The sequence below is a fragment of the Accipiter gentilis genome, chromosome 19, assembly GCF_929443795.1.
Source record: "Accipiter gentilis chromosome 19, bAccGen1.1, whole genome shotgun sequence".
Classification (NCBI taxonomy): domain Eukaryota; kingdom Metazoa; phylum Chordata; class Aves; order Accipitriformes; family Accipitridae; genus Astur; species Astur gentilis.
This window is the reverse complement of record NC_064898.1, coordinates 25,189,022-25,209,464: the sequence shown is the minus strand read 5'-3', so window position 1 is coordinate 25,209,464 and position 20,443 is coordinate 25,189,022. Positions and strand designations below refer to the sequence as shown.

Below are 20,443 nucleotides of genomic sequence, written 5' to 3'. Positions count from 1 at the left end.
AAAGCTTAGTACAAATTTAACAGCCTTTCCTGAGGGAGATCGGAGTCAAGTTTCGGCTCTTTTGCCAATTCTGTCCTACAAATGGAAATGTTTAACCAAGCTGTCCTTCCATGCCTTACCTAAATTCTCAGATCTAGGAACATCTTTCCTTTTTATAGAAGCATTGATCCCTGTCTATAAACCCTCCCATCAGTGCTGGAGACTTTAGGGCTGGGTCCCAAGGACAGGGAAGCCAGGAGGATATAATCCTGATGGGTTGAATGAGGAATGGTTTCTTCTGGGAATCTACAACTCAGCTGGGATTCATGTCCCTGAAATTTAGCTATCTGTAACAGAGATGTCTCCAGCTGGGCCAAATATCTTGGGCTCTCTTCTGAGGCAGTGGAGAGAAGCAGGCACAGCTTTGGGCTTTATCTCAAAGTAGATGTCCTCTGCGGGGCAGAAGAGATGTACCTAGAAGTGCCTGTTTCTCCGCACTGACTCTAAAAGATGTGCAAGGCCACCAGTTCAAATGGAGGTGTCTTTGCTAGAGTTGCATAACTTTTAATAAGATTAAATCCTACCAGTTGGAGGGGGAAGAGGAATACTCTGTCTCCAGCCCCTTTATGCAAGCAAAATTCAGCCACACATGGATAAGCGTGAGGGGCTTGTTCTTTGAGTCCACCCAGCAGCACTTCATCCACAAGGGAATGGAGGAGTTTGCTGCCTGTTTCTGCACAATAGCGCAGCAGGTTGTGACCCACAGAAGGTGAAGACCTGACCAGGTTATTTGGGGATCAAGCACAGTATCAGATTGCCTGAGCTCTACCTCCAAACGCTGCTCACACAAGTATCAAGTAACTGTTTGATAACGACTTGACCTTCACCCAGGGCACAATAACAAGAAAAAAGATCCAGTGCAAACAGCACTGACACATCTCCTGAACTCAGTAGTGTCTGAGCAACTGGAGAGCGCTGATTCTGCACCCTCCATCCCAACCTCTCGCAAAACCCCTCTGCCTGAAGTCAGCTGTTCTTTTACCAAGGGAATCTCTTCCCACCACTTTGTTTCCAAAGCCAGCAGGAGAAACCGTAAGGTCCTGCACCCCAGCTCCCTGAACGGTTAAGGAATTTGCCTTCTCTTTTCTGAATGTGGTGTGATACAACGATTTTTTTCTGAGCACTGAAAACACAAGCCCCTGGCTCAAACCTTAGGCAGCCAGCACACCTTCTAGTTCCCAGTTACAGGGGGAAAAACTCAGACCCATAGACAGAGCATCTTTATGGCTTGGCCACTCCGTACCCTTTGGTGAGAATGACTGCCACTCAAATTGCCTTGAGACCTGGGTCAAACAGATGCAGACATAGTCTTCTCTGCCCTCTTTGCTCTTTCTCTCATCCCTGCTTTGCATAAACCCATATGTTGGAGCAATGTGTACCCTGTTGCAACACGCAGGTATCCCTGGGCAGCCCGTTACATCTCAGCTCTGTGGTCCTGATCCAACCAGCCCTGGAGCCCTTTCACTGACTGCTTCCCACACACCTTTGTCTTTAAACCAGTCAAGATTGTCTCTGAGGTTACTTGTTTCTGAGGCAGTTTATTTTATTTTAACCCATGTTTTATCATACTCCAGTTTTTCTTACTTTAAATGGCTGGTAGCTTTGTAGAAGCAGTTGGCAGGGGAGCAGAGGAGGCTAAAAGCAGCTCTGAGATGGTTTGTCCTCAGTACTCTTCCCTCTTGTCCCTCAGCACTGTTGTTCATATAAGAGCTTTTGGGCTGCTATGTAGCAAGAAAGCCTGTTTGGATGGCACGAGGGAGAGACGTGCACCCTGATCAGATCGAGATCTCACTTGGCCAGCCCACGCAGCGGGTGCAGCACCCTAAAAATGTTCTGAGGCACAAGCTGACTCCTGTTCAGACAGCTCAGATCACTCGCCACTGGGTTTCCCTCTGCTTCTCTTCTCAAGGGAAGTGTGGGCAGATCCAGGGAGAAAAACCCTCAGGTGAGCTCCTGCAGCCAGGACCTGCCCTAGACAGCATCTCCTGCTGTCGAGGTGCTGGTTGTTGCTCTCTCTGTCCCTCTGCAAAAAACATCCTTCAAAGGGACCTTCACCTCCCAGTCTGTCTGGGTGAGACGGGAGAAACTACTGGGCACATCCAGGCACATCTGAGCACACCTCAGCCATGCCTGAGGCCATACCCCGGAATACGATCCACAAAGCCAGCCAGGTCCTGAGCACGGTGTCAGAACTACCTTTCCCTAAATATGCAGAAATATCCATGGGAGAAAAGGTAATGCATTTAATCACGTCTTCCGGCCAAACAATACCACTGCCTGATTTTGCTTCCTTTCTGAACGCTGCGTTTAGGGTTCCTTGCTATCAGCAGTAATTCTTTAATCTAGTATTCCAGCCAATTCTCCCTCAGCTTGCTCAAAAAGAGCTTGTTTAAATATATCAGCTGGAGCAACCACATTCTAAGTCAGACAGCCTTGTTCAAAGGGAGATGAGTCACTGGCTTTCATTCCCTTTCTCCCCTCAATCAGATTTCAGAAAAAAATGTCTTCTTTCTCACCTGCATTATGCCATAGCCATGACCAGAGTATTCTTTTTTCTTCATTTTGCTGTTGTGTTGGAGGTTCAGAAATAATTTGAAAAGAAAGCATTGATTGTGAAGCAAAAAGCATCTGTCCTGACACTGGGTGATCAAACCTATGAGCCAGAGGGTGCTTTGATTTCCTCAAATAACTCTGTTCTATGTTATATAAAGTTTATTTATGAAATGTTGTGATGCTGTTGTATAATTCCAGCTATGTAAGGACAACAAAAGTTTTTCAATGCTGTTTGCTCCACAAGGTCCTTTATTTCTGATTTTCAAGTGCATTGGGTGAAAAACTTCAAATAGGAGCCTGAATAGAAATCTTTTTGCTTAGCCCCACCAAAAGGGATAAGCAGCAACAGCAACAGCAGAGACTCTCTACAGATCATCTCCCATCCTGCCAGGATGCCTCAACGTAGGCAAAGCAATAAGAGCCTTTTATTGGGTAGAAGAAAAAAACATGTTGTCTTAACGGGTGTCTTTTTCCTTGCTCGTAAAAAGATATTTCTCATCTGGTGTTGGGAGATTGATTCTCTGACCATCTTTCACTGCTTCTCGCCCATTTAATTTTAAAACAAGGATTTCAGTGCTTTCTCCAGGGTTGATCCTCATGTATGTGTGGATGGGAGAGCCCCCAAACTCTCTCCCATCTCTGGATGAATCTTCAGTTTTAAGTGATTTCTCATATCAGGTTGTACTTATCATTGTGGATGGTGGTGGGCTCGATGATTTATCAGTCTTTCTGGACCTAAGAGCTATTGCATGATTTCATACAAGAGAAGAGATCTGGGTCTGATGATAAAAATCCAAAAGTCTCATATATTCTTTACCTGGGCACCAGATTCATAGTTAAAAACCCTTGAGAGGACCCACGATCTGTACCTTTCTTCGCTGAATTGTATTCTTTTTTTTTTTTTTTTCCTCCAGTTAACTTTCTATAGCTAATATAAAATAATGTTAGGAAGGGAAAGTTTCTAGATAAAACTCCCTCCTGGGTTAGAGGGCTCCTGCTGCTCCTGCTGCTTGAAAGCACTGTATTCAGTACCAGAGCAAAGGATTTCTGAAACAGGATGGTTAAAGTTGGAAAGTCAAAAGACTGAGTATATCACTCATCTCCTTGGAACTGCAAACGAATACGATCCTGGCTCTTGGGGTTTTTTTCTGAATCTCATTAGCTATTGAATTTTTCCTAGTGCTAGATATTTTTTCAGTACTTTGCCAAATGCATCTGTGATTTAGTCCAGGTCAGGCTTGTATCTATCTGCTAGATTTGTATAACCTCATATCTTTTCTGCTGTTTTGGACAAAAGGAGTGCTCCACCAGTGCTGATAAAGTGCTGCCTGTCCCACGGCATCGCAGAATGCCAACTTCTAATATCCCACACTTATAAATTAGCAGCTTTCTGCTTTTTCCATGGCTGCTCTTCAGCCCCAAAACTAGTATCCTGGTGTACTCTCAAAGAAACCTCACAGCCTTCCTTTAAACCTATCTGACTGTGAAATCTCAAAAAATATCTATCCTACAGGTAGGCTGCTGCTCAACGGCTCAGCATGCTTGTTTTTGCTATCTCATCATTTTGTGACACCTTCTCTTGTGTCCACCCCAATCTGCTATTATTTCCAGTGGCAGAATCACGCTTTTGTGGAGACCTTTTTTCTTTGCCATTTGTGGCTATTACACAATGGATCCCCAACCCACAAGATCCTGAGATGCAGCAATACAAATCCTAACAAGCTGCAAGGAAGAAGGAGAAATAATATTCATCACAAGGCAAACATCTGCCAGGGAAGGTGCAGAAATTTGCCTTGGAGCAATGAAAGGATGAAGGAGCCTATTGAACTGCCTGCCCTGTTCTATGTGATACAAAATTAACGCAAAGCAGGTAAAATTGAGGTTTGACCAAACCCAGAAAAAAGGAGGTTATCCTTCAAAAAGGAAAATTCTCTGGGGCAGGAGCCAGCACTGCAATCTGGACATTAAACTTGCACTTTCCCTGTGTCCTGGGTCTACTACTGAACCTCCACCCTGTCCCATAAAAAGAACATGTTGAAGGGTTTCTTGCTTGATTTCCACTAATCTTTTTACTTCTGAAAACAGAAGTAACACAGACCCTGAGCAGTTTCACATAAGGTTAATTTTAAGAATAGCCTTTTCGTTCATTTGACTTTATGCATGGTTTGAAGAAAGTAGGGGTGGTAAGAAGCATATTAGGTCTGTTCATTGAACTACCTTTCTTCTTAATTAAAATGCTTTGTATCCCGTGTGAGCCATATCACCCACAGCACCTGGGTTTTAAGAGTAAAGTACATTTATCTAAATGTCCTTACACAACTGTAAATGTATGAAAGCCTAGTGCAGACAATAAAAATCAATAAGAATGTTCCAACTAATGCCTCCAATAAGTCTGTAATTGGGCTTAAACAGAGAGGTTGGTGCATATCAATTAAATTCAAATTGTTCCTTTGTTAGTCATTTGGTGGTGGCTTGAGATTTTTTACTAGACAATCAGATGTATTGTCTCAGCAATTTCAGCAATACCAGAAGGGGTTGTTATCACAGGATTTTACTGGACCATAAGTATTAATGCAATCACATAATTAAATGTTCTTCCATATTTTTAAGTTTGCTGAATTTGGTTTCTAACCTGCATACAAACTCACCTTTGAAAGGTCACGGACCATTCTCCAGGTCTGGGGTGCCAACACTACTGCAAGCACAGTAGGATGATCAAGCTTGATTTGTCCCTAGACATCTATGAACAGCTCCATGAGCTACTTGGTCATAGATCTTCTCATGACTGGTTTTCCATACCCGAGCTGGAAAATTGCCTCCTGCCAAGGACTGTGATTACAGCTTTGATTGGCTGATGGGGTTTACATCATGGGAAATAATAGGAAGTTAGAACTTTTTTTATGTTATCTGCTGTCTTTTCCACAAAGCACTGCAAGTGAAGGCCTGAAATACTCCGTATCTCAAGGGCTATGACTTGTCACGGCAGTAAGAAACATGGAAGATGAAGCTTACGTCAGGGAAGCAAATCCCCTTTCCTGGTTCTTTAATACTTAATGAGTATGATTCCCTGTAACGGTCTAAGTCAAGAGCTCAGGCAGCAAGCCAAACTATGGACTGAAATTCTCCAGCACACCTCTCAGAGGAGGTTGCTACCTTTGATGAGCCACTGGGAATTAAGTGATGAGGAATGTGTGGAATCAAGTGATGATGAATGTGTCCCTTGCTCTTATGAATAGGAGGAGAAAATCTGCTGCTGCCCACTGATCTCACCAGATATGAGGGACTGGGTTGTTCAAGACCTCATGGAAAAGAAAAACCTAAACAGACAATGAGTTGCTTCAGGCCAGAGTGAAAAGATGAGTAAAAGAGGACTTCGTTTGGCACCTCCTTCCTCAGCACAAAAGCCTGCAGATGAGGAAATTCCTATGGCAGTGTATCAAGCAGTGTCTTCAAACCACTGTATTGGCCAACATAAAGACATAACAGAGAAACAATTTTCAACATCTCATAAACTGACATAAAATTGAACCATCAAGATTGGAAAAATAGGATGCCATGTCTGACACCTCTCTGACAATAGCACAGCCTGTGCATGAGGAAATTCTCCAAATATTTGCTTTGCTTGAACCTCCAGTTACTTCTTTCTGCCATTTGACTTCTACGGGGTATAGCTTTCATTTTGACCCTTCACTAGGACAGATGCAGCTTCATATAATTTTGCTTTTTTCTCTGATTACTTTCACATTCATTCAACTGCTGTATGATGATCTATGGGAAGAGAAAAACTGCAAAAGGACAGTGAAGATCAGGGGCAAGAGCAGAAGATCACCTTCCTCTTTGCAGTGCTACTGGTGGAGTCTTCTGAGGTTGCACAAGGATGCTCAAGGTCCCCTGATCCTGGGTATGTAGGAAAATTTTTTGCCCCCTCTTACTGTCCCCCTGGACCTGATGTATTTTCTGTCATTTACAATCCATGTTTAGAAACACCTCGGGCCTGCATAAGTCTGACTTTGGCACACATGACCAGAGGACAGGCTTTTTGAGGATTATGGAAAGAAACTCAACAGTCAACAGAGGCCCAACACATGACTTTTAGACTGTAAAACCAGGATGAGAAGAAACTTCTCTCAAGGTAGAAGTCTTGGTACTTCTTTGGTTGCATGGTAAGCCAGCCCACCTTACTAATCTGGCAAAGCTCCTCCAAGTTTCGTATCTCCCATGAATAATACATCATTGATACCAACACACATTACTCAATAGCTCATTTCCATCAAGTATTAACAGTAAAATGCCTCCAAGCCTAAGAAATATTGCCCCTCAAAATTATGTTCCAGTAACCTATCTTCCACCCTGATTGACACCCACATAACTTAAAAATTATGGCCCAAAATACTGTTAATTTCATACTACTCCAAGAAGGCTCCAGGAGGACCCTGAGCACATGGACTGCCCTATATGCAACTGCCTAAGTAGTTTACCATTATGTGCAAAGAGAGACAAAAGCCTTCTTCATTTTACTAAGAACAAATGAGGCAAAACTTAGAACAAGATAGCTCAGGGGAAGTCAGAGTCAAAATAAAAACAGACCTTGTTTGCTGTCAGACATCAATCTCTGAGCTAGTCACTGTAGGACTTCTCTACAGGCAAAAAACCAGGCATCTTGCAAGGGCAATTCATCTTCTAATACAGACTTCCAAGCAGGCCAGTCGAATCAGACCCCTGAGCATGTATTTCTCTTTGTTGACTATAAAGGGAGTCAAGGTTGACTAGCTTTAATGTGGGTGACTACACTGTTCTTGTCAAAAAAATCCCACTCCTGGTTTTTATGTCCTGCCAACAACATCCTTTCCAGGCATACAGCATGTGACAGCTGAACAGGGAGTACTCCCTTTGCAAAGTCAGGCATTGCAAAGCTACAAAATGGCTTAATGAATTTCAAGTGCTCAATCTTTGCTCACCGCCGCTTGTACGGAGGCAACATCATTAAGTCTTTAATTACCTAACGGTGCCATGTTTTTACAACACAAAGTCTCCTTATCGTTCTGTTTGAATGGACAGTGCTACAGGGAAGAAACACATTTATATGGTGAATGAGGATGGTGTTTCCTGCAGGAGTTTGATGGAAGGAGAGAAAAATCTGAGTATCACCCATATACTGATGACACCAGCAATCTGAAAATACCTCTACCTGTGCATCTCCCATACACACAGAGAGTAGGAAGGAGATTCAGGAAGAAAATATCTGGTGCTCAGTCTCCAAGGGACTATAGGGCAGGAAGCAACAAGTTTCCATGCCACTTCTTGGGAACTATCATTAAAGGAGAGGAGTTGAAGAAACCGCATCACTTCTGAGTCCCAGTGCTTTGCCTGGAAATGTAAGTCACCTAAGGAAAATGATGTAGACTTTGTAGATAACAGATAACATGGAAAGACAGCTATTCAGCCTGTGAACTCGAACAAGGACTTGTAATGAATGTGTTGAACAGCGATGAAGTCACACTTACCCTGGCTTTATTTCAGGAGGTTTAGGTAAGGGCTTCAGAAAGCCTTTTTTCCCAACTAGCCAATATGTGTCTTCTACTCCTTTACCCTAAAATAAAAACAAAAATCCAGATAAACAGCAGCTTTCAGACCACCTTCTGCTCAATATGTAATTTTCCCACTGGCTTTCTGAGGGCTTCATATATATCCAGAGACAGAGAATGGCTGGAAATCATGGGCTCTCCTTCACAATGGTTCAGGGATGGTTTGAATTTTACTATCCTAAAAGAAGAGACCTTATTCAAACTGACACCTACAAATGACCCGCATGAGCTGGGTCATTGAAACTACACAGCTTAACAGAAATGGGAGACTACAGGGTCTCTAATCATCTTACTTGGCAGCACTAGCATCATTAATTGAGAGATTTTACAACTGTTGCTCGGCTGAGTATCAGAATAAAACTTCCTCTCCCACCACTGATGATTTAGCTTTTAAGGTGAGATGCACCTGATGAACTGTAGGCATCTGTATTAGCGTCAGTCAGCCTTGACTGAAGAAGTGGAGGAAAACAGACACTTCTAGGGCAACATTCATCTTCACATAAACTGGACCCTGAAAGTAAGTCAGGTTAATAATTTCCTAAAGTGCCAATTTATCTCCACTATGTAAAGGTTTCTTTCCATTGACTAAACCTGGAATAATTACCCCAGATCTCCACCTGCAGACATATACACTTGGGTGAGATGATTCCACTTGTCATGAAAGATTGTTAAGGAACCTGGGGCCATATTCAGATCTCTTACTGAAGGTGTTTAAGGCAAGCAAAACTCCTACTTCTGTCTATTGACTATGTAAGGGGGGAAGTGGTGTTTTTAATTATTTGGTGTTGTCTTATTTGGACACAGTGAAAAGTAGCAGCTTCTGTCAAGGGTGGACTAAAGAGAGTCCTAAATAAATACTTAGATCCAGCACATACAGGTGGTTGCTCAATCCTATGGTCCTTCAATAATTACCTCATGTACTGAAACAACTGATGGGGACAATTTGGGAAGGAACCAGCAGAAGAGTGGCGGATGAAGGCCAAACAAGAGCTCCATATGAAAATTCCTTAAGCGAGAAGATTCCCCTGCGAAGCATTTCACATAGCCCTGGCCTTCTTACCTTCAGTTCTGTTTTTCCCCTAGGTACGATTTCATAGCCTTCATTTAGACTCTGAAGCGTATCCACTGTACTTTGGCTGACATGAATTCTGTAAGCTGGGAACAGAAAGCAAAACAGCTGGATCACTATACTGCACACACGCTGCGAATTCCCCACTGCTTCATACTGGCAAGGAAAAATGCTTCAAAGCATGCAGGCGTGTAGCTGTGTGGTGCTCTTCTACGTAGAGTTTGATGCTGATGGACGGATCCTTCCAGGTAGGGCTGTAATGAGCACAGGATGAGAGGAGATCTACACTGGGGGCTTCCTGGAGAAGGATGCCAAACACATCAAGTGTAGAAGTCCATCTCTAAATAAAGATGGTAAGTGGTTTTTCAGCAACATTGTCAGCTGGAATCAAAAATGCCATTTTTATCTATTGCCACAGCATAACTAGGGAGCAAGAAAGAAAAGAAAGATAACCAGCTGTCCTGCTACAGGCATCCAACATCATTTGAAAGTTGGGATGAAGAGCAGAGAGATGGAGTTTGCAAGGGGACATAATGAATATGTGGCTGTGCATCTAGATCCATCTGGATTTTTCGGTAATTCAGAAATACCATTAACACAAAAAGGACAAAGGTGGAGATTGGTCTCTTCTCCCAAGTAACAAGTGATAGGACAAGAGGAAATGGCCTCAAGATGCACCCAGGGAGGTTTAGATTGGATATTAGGAAAAATTTCTTCACTGAAAGGGTTGTCGAGCATTGGAACAGGCTGCCCAGGGAAGTGGTTGAGTCACCATCCCTGGAGGTATTGAAAAGACGTGTAGATGTGGCGCTTAGGGACATGGTTTAGTGGTGGACTTGGCAGCGCTAGGTTAATGGTTGGACTCCATGATCTTAAAGGTCTTTTCCAACCTAAATGATTCTATGATTCTGTGATTATCTCTCTACTAAATTCCCATTTCCCTCAGTTTGTTTTACAGCCATTGCTGGAACTCACTGAAATCTGTTGTTGTTCTGCTGGTGTGAATGAACCAGGGAATGTTTCTAAAACATTTTTCCCTGAAATAGTTTTCTTTGTTGTTGTTTTTGTGGAGTTTTTATTTCAAATGTGTCAATCACATTCCCTTTCCCCTTGAAGGATGGGGGATGAACCAGTTAAATTTTTTTCAGAAAGAACATCAGTTCAAATATTCAGAGGAAGACCACACAGCTTTGAGCTATGCTAACCTACAATCTTCCTATTACTGTGTATCTATATACTTTTCTATTAATGTATAATGATGCTCTTGTATCTGCTGTGCTCCTGCTGTCTCCAGTCTCAGTGGGACTTTTCACTTCCAAGGGTCTAAACCTTGAGATTCTTCAAATATCTGTCTTGCCATTAGAAATCTGCTATCAAAGTATTTCCTCTTTTCCACTGCTTTCCAAATGCAATGCATGCCTCTTAAAATAAGCCAGCCATAATCACAAGAAAGGCAATTTTCCTTAATTAATGATTAGCCTAATTGTTAGTCTTAATTAGTCTAATCAAAATCACTGGAGCTAGAAATGTGAGGATTGTATGAAAGACTGAAAAAGTTCCAATGTGGCGTATATACAGCAGCATATTTCTAGCCTGGCATGACCTCAAGATTTTAATACTAAATATCACAGACTTCCTGTATCTTGTAAGCTAGTCATAATAAGTAATTTCTTAGACCTGTTGAAAATATGAGAAGGCAGATCAGAGATCAAGGATTAAAACGTATGAGACACTGCCTTTGGAAACCAACTTGTACTGACAGCTTGAACATCAAAAGCAAATTCAAAACACATCCTGGGCTCTGACACTGCTGTCCCTCGCTGTCCCCTGTGTCATCCCCAGCTCAACCACTATGGTTTGCATATCCATGTCTTAGCCAAGGACGGCAACAAACAGCAGATCTGCGTACACATATGACTGAAAAGCAGGTAAATGTTTCTTTCCCACCAGCTCTTTTTACATGTCTAGATCCAACCCATGTAGGAGAAATCTAGGGCAAGATTCATGTTGATTTTGGTTCATGGGATCCAAATCAGAGGACTGGAGCTGGAAGGCAGGGTCTTAAATGCTGACCTACGATGGCAAAGCTGATGCCCTCCCCTTCAGGTTGCTTTGAATTTTGTCATTTGACATGCCCCTTTCTTTAGACCTGATTCAATTGCAATGCTTATAATGAAAGATGCACATTTCTTTGTCCCTCTTGAGAAGTTTGTTCAACCACCCTCCCCAGGGACTGTCCCAAATACTCACGCAGGCCCGTGGACTCCATTCGTGATGCCGTGTTCACCGTGTCTCCAAAGAGGCAGTACCGTGGCATGGTAAGCCCCACCACACCTGCCACGCAGGGCCCTGAAAGACACATCATCTGTATAACCCAGATGGTACTGCACAAATCATGGGGTTCACTGGCAAACAAAGCGCAGCCTCTCCTCTGATATTCAAAACCCACTTAGGAATACAGGAGAAGGTATTTTAAAGCTCTCATTGGCCTTGGTGCTTTCTACAAGTGATCAAAATTTAAGCATTGCTTGGACTGCACATCGGTGTTTTATGCCATCCAGAGGGACCTTGACAGGCTTGAGAGGTGGGCCCGTGCGAGCCTCATGAAGTTCAACAAGGCCAAGTGCAAGGTCCTCCATATGGGTCGGGGCAATCCCAAGCACAAATACAGGCTGGGAGATGAGTGGCTTGGGCACAGCCCTGCAGAGAAGGACTTGGAGGTGTTGGTTGATGAGAAGCTCAGCATGACCTAGCAACGTGTGTTTGCGGCCCAGAAAGCCAACCGTGTCCTGGGCTGCATCCCCAGCAGCGTGGCCAGCAGGTCGAGGGAGGGGATTCTGCCCCTCTGCTCCGATCGGGTGAGACCCCACCTGCGGTTCTGCGTCCAGCTCTGGGGTCCTCAGCACAGGAGACACAGGGACCTGTTGGAGCGGGTCCAGAGGGGGACACGAAAATGATCAGAGGCTTGGAACACCTCTGCTGTGAGGACAGGCTGAGAGAGTTGGGGTTGTTCAGCCTGGAGAAGACAAGGCTCCAGGGAGACCTTATTGCAGCCTTTCAGTACTTTAAAGGGGCTTGTAAGAAAAATGGGGCCAGACTTTTTAGCAGGGCCTGTAGCCATAGGACAAGGGGTAACAGTTTTAAGAGGGTAGATTTAGACTAGATGTAAGGAAGACGTTCTTGACTGTGAGGGTGGTGAGGCACTAGCACAGGTTGGCCAGGGAAGCTGTGGCTGCCCCATCCCTGGCAGTGTTCAAGACCAGGTTGGATGGGGCTTGGAGCAACCTGGTCTAGTGGAAGGTGTCCCTGCCCATGGCAGGGGGGTTGGAACTACATCATCTTCAAGGTCCCTTCCACCCCAAACCTGTGGTGGGTTGACCTTGGCTGGATGCCAGGTGCCCACCAAAGCTGCTCTATCACGCCCCTCCTCAACTGGACAGTGGAGAGAAAATATAATGAAAGGCTCGTGGGTCAAGGTAAGGACAGTTTAATAAAGCAAAAGCAAAGATTGTGTGCAAAAGCAACGGTTGTGCGCAAAAGCAAAGGAAAACAAAAGATTTATTCTCTACTTCCCATCAGCAGGTGATGTCTGGCCACTTCCTGGGAAGCAGGGCTCCAGTGCTCATAGCAGTTGCTCCAGAAGACAAACGTAAATAACAAATTTTCTCCCTTCCATCTCCCTTAGCTTTTATAGCTGAGCTGATGTCCTATGGTGTGGAATATCTGTTTGGTCAGTTTGGGTCAGCTGTCCTGGCTATGTCCCCTCCCAAGATCTTGCCCAGCCCCAGCCTGCCAGTGAGGGTGGGGGGAAAATGTTGGAGAGACAGCCTCGATGCTGTGTGAGCACTGCTCAGCAGTAGCCAAAACACTGCTGTGTTATCAACACCTTTCTAGCCACCAGTACAGAGCACAGCACTGTAAGGGCTGCTATGGGGACAATTAACTCCATCTCAGCCAGACCCAGTTCTATGATTCTATGATTCTATGATTCTATGCCTGAGAAAGGTCTTGTGTGGTAGGACCTCAGTTCACCATCATGTTGGAGAAATTTGTTCAGAGTTCATGGAAGCTCGAGTACTATCGCAATCTCATTTTGAAAAGACCTCCTTCTCCATCTGAGAAACCTAAAGTTCAGACCCTGTGACATGCCCTGTGTCTCAGTGAAACAGGACTGAAAATCAGCTTTGGAAGTCCAGAGATGCTGGCAGCACTCTGGACCACCCTGTGTCCTCTCCTTGGAAACAAAGACATCATTAGCTTGCCTGTCTAGCCAAAATCTGTTTATTTTTCCTTTTTCTCATTCTTTAGACGAGATCCACTCCCTTCCAAAGTAGCTCCCGAAGAACCGGTGCCAAGTTCTCAGGGAGCTGTATGTGCGCAGGATTCACACAAATATGCACACACACGGAGAGAAAATGTGTAACAGCCAAACAGCACAGACAATTGTCATCTGGGGCACTTGGCTTAGCTAATGTTTGGACTGTACTCTGAAGGATGAGATGCTGAATTTCATCACCCACAATTTAATATATCAGGCTTGCAAAATAAATGCAAAAAAAAAAAAAAAGAAAAAGAAAGGAAAAAAAAAAAAGAGAACGGTCTCAACAATGTAAGGAGGTGTGGGGCTTCCTGCAGAGAAAAGACAGGCCTATGTATTTTCCATTGGATGCATTTATGTCATATGTCTTTTCAGGCTCTGCCTGCCTTTTCAATTTCATGATCCTTCTGGGTTAAGATTTAGCAAAACTGACATCTAGGAAGTCTTTTCCCATGCAAGGTTACAAGAGATGTGAATGTAGTACATCATCAACAGTATCTGAAATGATGCTATAGGTAAGGTCTTTCATAATATAAAAAGTTGTAGGTTAAAATTTTGTTATGTTGTTTTTATAGTAACAATAATAATAATAATAACAGCCTAATTTAGAAGGACAATGTAATTTTACTGTGATTTTAGCCTTCCTAGTTACAAAAACTGAGTCTTCATACAGTTTTCAGATACATTTTAAGGACAATGAAACTCCATAGCTGAAAGCTATGGGCAACTTTGCAAGAACCCCTCTTGCTGTGACCTCTGAAAAGTTGTTGCTGCAGAGTCAAAGTGACAGGATTTTAATATAATATACAGAGGATTCAAACTGAGAGGTAAGACAGATTTTAACTCCTGCCTGATGAAGCATCACTTACTTAAAGATTTAAAAAAAAAGAGAGGAGGAATGGTTCATATGAAAAATGTTACAAGGACTTACACAGCATGTCTGGATCACACACAGCATGCAGGGACTGCTGGAGATCAGTAGAACCTGATTTAATGGTAGTTTTTTTACTTCCAATGTGCCGTGCAACCTTGGATAAGACACTGCTCCTCAGAACCTCTTCTAATTTAATTTTCATCCTTATCAGTACTCACTGGTTCGGTTCAAGCTCTTCAGGAGAGGAGCTATACCCACCACCAGAGGAAGTTTTTTCAGGGTCTAGTCTAAAGGCACTTTTATAGCACAAGTGTAAAGGCACTGTTGATACTACTGGGTCAAGGACCTAACGCTTGCCTAACTGGTCCTTAATGTGTGCACACTAATGTGACATATGCATAAAAAAGTGTCTTGTTGGAGACTTTTTAATTCATGCTTCAGTAAGAACTTTCCCTGAGAAAACACTAACTCACACAGCATCACCGCTCTTCATCTTGTGGTGATGACATGACAGCGGCACTCAGAAATCTCGCTAAGGATCAAAGCTCCTTCTGTAATATGTGTTGTAAGGACACACAAAAAAATGGTTCCTGTCAAAAAACAGCCCTCACTGAGGAGGATTTGATTCCATTTTAAGAAGCAGAAATATAGGCAGCTGAGCTCCTACCGTAGTCGGTGGAGGCCGAGTCGATGCAGTCAACTGAGCGGTGAGAGCCGTTCCACCCCTGCACCTGAACAGCTCTCCAGGGTCCACTGACGTGTCCACCATATCTCCACTGACCACAAAATGAGCGCAGGCTTCCTAACACTCCTGGAAACACCTCCACGTGGGTGCCTAAATTCAGGTTTTCTACTCAGTTAGCGCTATCATCCAAACCATTTCTGCAACGCTCGCACCCTAGGATAGGCAAGATTTTTAGGGAGAGGTACTAGCTTTCTAGAGTACTGCTTTAAGCCTGTCCTCCTGTTGCAGAAAGTTACTAGTTCAAAAGCAACCCTACAGTGCAAGCATGCCCAAAGGACTTCTCCGTGTTGAAAACATACAGGACTTAATTCACTCGCTGCCTTCGCTGCCTGTGTGTGTTCCCCCTTGTCTAGACAGCTTCAGCAAAAGGCTAAGGAAAACTTCCAGCAATAAATCTCCCACAGTAACAAGTTTCAGAGGAAACCAGATACCCTGTGATGAGAACGTTATGGCCTAGTTGTTTAATTATACACGTTCGCTGGTTTGTTTTGAAATGGCTCTTTGCCAGGGCTTGCAGGGTCAGTTAATGAGCCGTGCTGGCTAAGAGTCTGCAACAACCATCAGTGGTGCCGCAGAGGTTAATAAGCTCGATCGAAGTGCAGGACTGCCTGCCAGAGAGCCTGACTGATAAACAGATCCTCTTCAGCCTCTGTGGAAAAACTTGTCTTCTCACCACCGCTCTCCCTGACCGTCCAGTTCCAGCCCAGACATGGATGGTGTGGAAACAGCTGAGTCAGCTGAGTTTTTCTGGACATGCAGTCAAGGCAAGAGAGGAGAGCCAAGACTCAAGGGTGCATTTAAAGCAGGGGAGAAACTGCAGACCAAACACTGGTCTTCTTGACCTCTTCTCCTTACCCCTGCATTGCCACAAGCAGACCATGGACATGGGCCGGCAGAAGTTCCCAGAGGTGCAGCTCTCCGTTGGGATTGGAGGGACATGGTCAGCCCGTGCCCAAATGGCATTTCCTACTTTTTCAGAGAAGGGATCATGAGCTCTTCTTGGCACCAGTTTCCAGAGAGCAGTTGGCCCGCAAAACTGGTGGTCACACCCGTTCTCCATCCTTTCCAGGACAGTGAAAGTGTTAGCCAAGCCCTCCTCTCTCCCAAGCGCTTCCTCAATGCTTTCATGATGCTGGTGATTCCCTCTTCATGCCTCTTTCCTCAGGAGAAACAGGGTCTAGGGTTAATCAAACTCTGCTGTCAGCTCAGTGGCTCAGAGAGCTGGTTTGCTTTGGAGCATGCATTTCTCGCTGCTCTCATGACAGTATCACATTGCCAGATCTGTGCAAAACAAGATCTGGCTTCTGCTTCTTTAGAAAGAAAACACAAATTCCTCCTCCTCTTCCTTTCACACTCTGCACAACAGCTCACAACACTGCTTTCCAGATACCCAGAGTTCATAAAAACAAGCAAAAATGTAACTACCCCCCGTACATGTCAACTAGGGACAGATTTTTGGCTGGGTGCACGGGAGATGTGCTGCAGAACTGCTGTCAACAGGCAGCAGCAGATGTTGCACACCCAATTCCCTTCGTTCCATGTTGAAAATGTGCTGCTGGTGCTCCAGAGACTCCTGCTCTCGGCAAGACGAGCTGGGGCCATAGTCTCATCTAATTTCTGCCAGACTATAACACTCACAGTGCTCCTGCATTCATTCCTTAACACTTTAGACTTCTGTGAAGGGCCAGCTAAGACGAAATACTGTTTTTAGCTCTGCTCAAGTCACAGCTTTGTTCTTGGGATATTTGGGGTGAAATACTTCCTTTCCTCTGCTCTTGTTTCCCCATGTGTACAACAGGGACCGGGATATTGACTTCTGTAAAACACTTGTATGCCAAAGCTGCAAAAATGTGGGCATTTTCAGACAGGCAGAAGGATAAACCCCACTCCTGGACAATCTTATTCATTATTTCGCTTCCCGCAATGGTCAGTACCTGGTACCTTAGAGGAAGATGCAAGAAGTCTGGTGACAAACAGCTGGGAAAAATTTATTAATGGATGACTATGGTATAAAATTCTGAAGGTTCACATCTCTTCTAAAAATATTGATTCTATGATAACAGCAGATGTCTTTTCCTCATTTAAAATCCCAGTCATACATTCACTTATACAACTGCAGTTGTACTGGGTTGTTTTTTTTTTTTTATTTTGGAGTTTAATTATACTTTATAAAAAATAACCACCTTCCTCTTTTCTTTTGAAACAAGCCACTTTTCTGTTATTTGAATAGATTATCACTTCTACATTAGAGATAATTTACTTTCTTTATAACATAACTTTTTCTTAATAGCTGTATCACATATTCTTCCAGTTATGTCCTACCTGTAAAAAATCTCCCCAGCCTTTTCCTTCTTTCACTCTATATGCCTGTTTTTCTGTGTTTTTTTCATTTCAGAACAGAGTTACAAAAACATCACGGGATGTCTCCATATCACACCGGTGAAGATCCTGTGGCACATCAAAGAGCCACCCTTACAACAAAACCCTTGTGACTAACAGGTCTGATTTAGTTCTTTACTGTGACAGAACATACAATTTCTCCCCAAATGATACCGAGCCACTTTCCTCCTTGGGATTTGTGTTTCCATTTTAATGCCCTTGCTGCTATGGACGATTTTAAAGCATCTTCTAAGGGTGCTTGTTTTGGGGAAGGCAGGGAGAAAGCGTTCAAAGCTGGAAATACAATTGCAAAGGAGTTCTTTGATGTTCAGGCACAGGCAAGTGCCGCTGCCTACCTGTGTGCAGCCCGATTCGTATCCTGAGGGGGATGTCTGGCATGTGTCTCATTTTGAATGTTCCCACTGAGCTGAGGATGTCCAGGGACATGTTGGCTATCTCAGCTGCGTGCTTGTTTCCGTTCCGTTTTGGGAGCCCTGAAGCAACCATGTAGGCATCACCAATTGTCTCCACCTAGCAAATACCATTATAGTAAAAATTAAATAAATAAATTGAAAAAGATGGAAAAGAGACATAGACTAAAACTACAAGAGTGTTTGACCCACAGACACTTTGATCCTCATGCCCAGGTACTCCTTACCTTGTAAACATCATGGTTTCCAAGAACAGCATCAAACAGCGTGTAAAGGTCATTCAGAAGGTCAACTACTTCAATGGGTTCACTGAGGGCTGAAATGGTTGTGAAGCCCACGATGTCACTGAAGTAGATGGTCACCTGGTCAAAATACTCCGGCTCCACAGTGCCACCAGTCTTGAGGGCTTCTGCCACTGATCTGAAATAACAAAGCAAGCAAAGATGACAGGGCACAAACCCTTTTGTAGTACATGCCCAAGAGCTCAGACACTCTTGTCTTACTGTGCTCAGAAGATCATCCACTAAACAGAAGATTCTATATGGCTGTAACAAGCATTGGTTAAAGTTTCTTACTTTGATCGCAAGGAGATTGCCAAAATTGGAGGTCAGCTCTGCAGTCTTGCTCACTTCTGGGGAACAGTTTTGTCCAGTCTAGCTATGGGCTGTATTTTTTTTTTACCATCTAGAGTACCAGTACTTACGGGGGGAGCATTTGTGACAGTAGTTTTTCTGTCTTCTGTTTTTCAATCTCCAGCTCTTCAGTCCGCTCCCTGATTAAATCCTCCAAGTTGCTCGAATACTGCTCAAGCATCCTGAGCATTGAGTCAATTATATTGGTCTTCTTCTCTTTGTTGATGGTTTTGAACTGGAAAATCAAACTGGAGAGTTATTTCTCCATCTCATTACACCATTGTAGCACTAAGTTTGGAAAGGAACAAAAAGCAAACACTTATTTTAAAGGGACAATGCTAAAGACTGACTTTGTCAGTGGCAAGAGTTTGACAATAAAGGAAAAAGGCAAACTAGAGGGTGAATTTGCAATGATAACTACGGAAGCTGGCCAGGAGCACGTTGCTCCTCTTTGAACTTTCAGGGAGGGTTAAGTGAAACACTACCTTCCATGAGATGACAACACGTATGTGAGTTGTTACGGAGTCTTATCATGCTGCAAATTTGCACACTCATTTATCCCATGACTAATCTTTAGGGTACCTTGCAGCCATTTGCATTCAGCAGTGCAAATTTCAGGGCATTAGCAACACTTGCAACCTGCTTATGTATTACTGGTCTTAAATCCACCTTTGCACACTGGCGTATATGTGTACTGCCACCTCCCATCCCCAGCTCCTCTTTGAGTTGTGCTTTCTCCTCTTGACCTGAAGATGAGCCTCTGGACCATTTGGATAATCTGTGGCTTCAGAAGCTGCCTTAGACTCAACAGTGGAGTCACATGGGTGTAAAAATATTCATAGTTTCGTAGAACTGAAAGGTAAAAATTATGGGTATTGGTTTACCTAGTTTAACCCTATAAGAACATAGCAACACTACTGCTGTATCAGACAAGAGGTTTATTTTGCCGTTTCCTGTCCATGACACTGGCCAGTAAGAGATGTCTGGGAAAGTTGTTCAACCAGGGCTCAGGTACAGTCATATTTCCCTGGGATATGCTCCCAGCCTCCACCAATGTGCAGTTCAGAGACCTCCTGTGCCAAACATTGTATCTTTCTGTTTAACAGCCTTTGATGAATTTTTAAGTTAATCACCTTTTAAATACTTTAGAAGATCAAAAAACATACTGATCTGAAGATGCTATCATAATTTACAGATCTTTGATCTTCGTAAGAGCTTCTGTGCAGGTACACTGCAAATGTGAAGACACCAAGCCCACGTCCCGCCTGCTTCACACCCCATGGGTGCCCAAGTTCAGGTACCATGGCAGCCCAAGTTCAGGACAAGGTGTAAGCCAGACACCACGACCCACAAAATAACCCAATAACAAAGGCAAGACTAGAGCTCTGGGACCTCTTTAATCATTATTTAAGGGCTCACTTAAAGAAAAAAAATGTACTTTACTGCCAAGTACAAACAAAGGATTGCACTTGCTGCTCTACTCACCGACCTTATGAAATACCTCCTCAAAGGTTGGACGTCGTTCGGGGGCTTCACTCCAGCACTGCTTCATTACTTGGATGCACTCCAGGGGGGCCAGCTCAGGGGCTATGTTTGGGCGGCACAGGGGAGGGGGCTTCTTCACTTTCTTTATAATTTCTGTGACAAAGAGAGGAATGGGAAGCATGTTGTGAGATGGAGGGTCTTGGTGGGGACAAAGGATATAGACATTTTCATCTGTCCCTTGCTCGCTCCTTCAACCATCACTGTTATTCCTCAGCACCCAATGGCTGTGTCAAATGAAGCTGGGGGTTTCTGCTTTCCTCTGCCAGGAGTCTC

At 43.8% G+C, this 20,443-nt stretch overlaps 1 protein-coding gene across 4 annotated transcripts in view; it reads right to left on the bottom strand.

Annotated features, from left to right (window-relative positions):
- GUCY2F (guanylate cyclase 2F, retinal) overlaps positions 1-20,443 on the bottom strand; it is a 52,602-nt gene that overhangs the window by 10,727 nt on the left and 21,432 nt on the right. For all 4 annotated transcript variants that reach the window (XM_049823495.1, XM_049823498.1, XM_049823496.1 and 1 more), the window contains 7 exons: positions 20,115-20,263; positions 18,697-18,860; positions 18,221-18,413; positions 17,919-18,093; positions 11,497-11,595; positions 9,238-9,332; positions 8,097-8,182 (listed from right to left, as the gene is read on the bottom strand). In XM_049823495.1, coding sequence (XP_049679452.1) covers positions 8,097-8,182; positions 9,238-9,332; positions 11,497-11,595; positions 17,919-18,093; positions 18,221-18,413; positions 18,697-18,860; positions 20,115-20,263 — 961 coding nt within the window. The remainder of the gene's footprint in view (positions 1-8,096; positions 8,183-9,237; positions 9,333-11,496; positions 11,596-17,918; positions 18,094-18,220; positions 18,414-18,696; positions 18,861-20,114; positions 20,264-20,443) is intronic.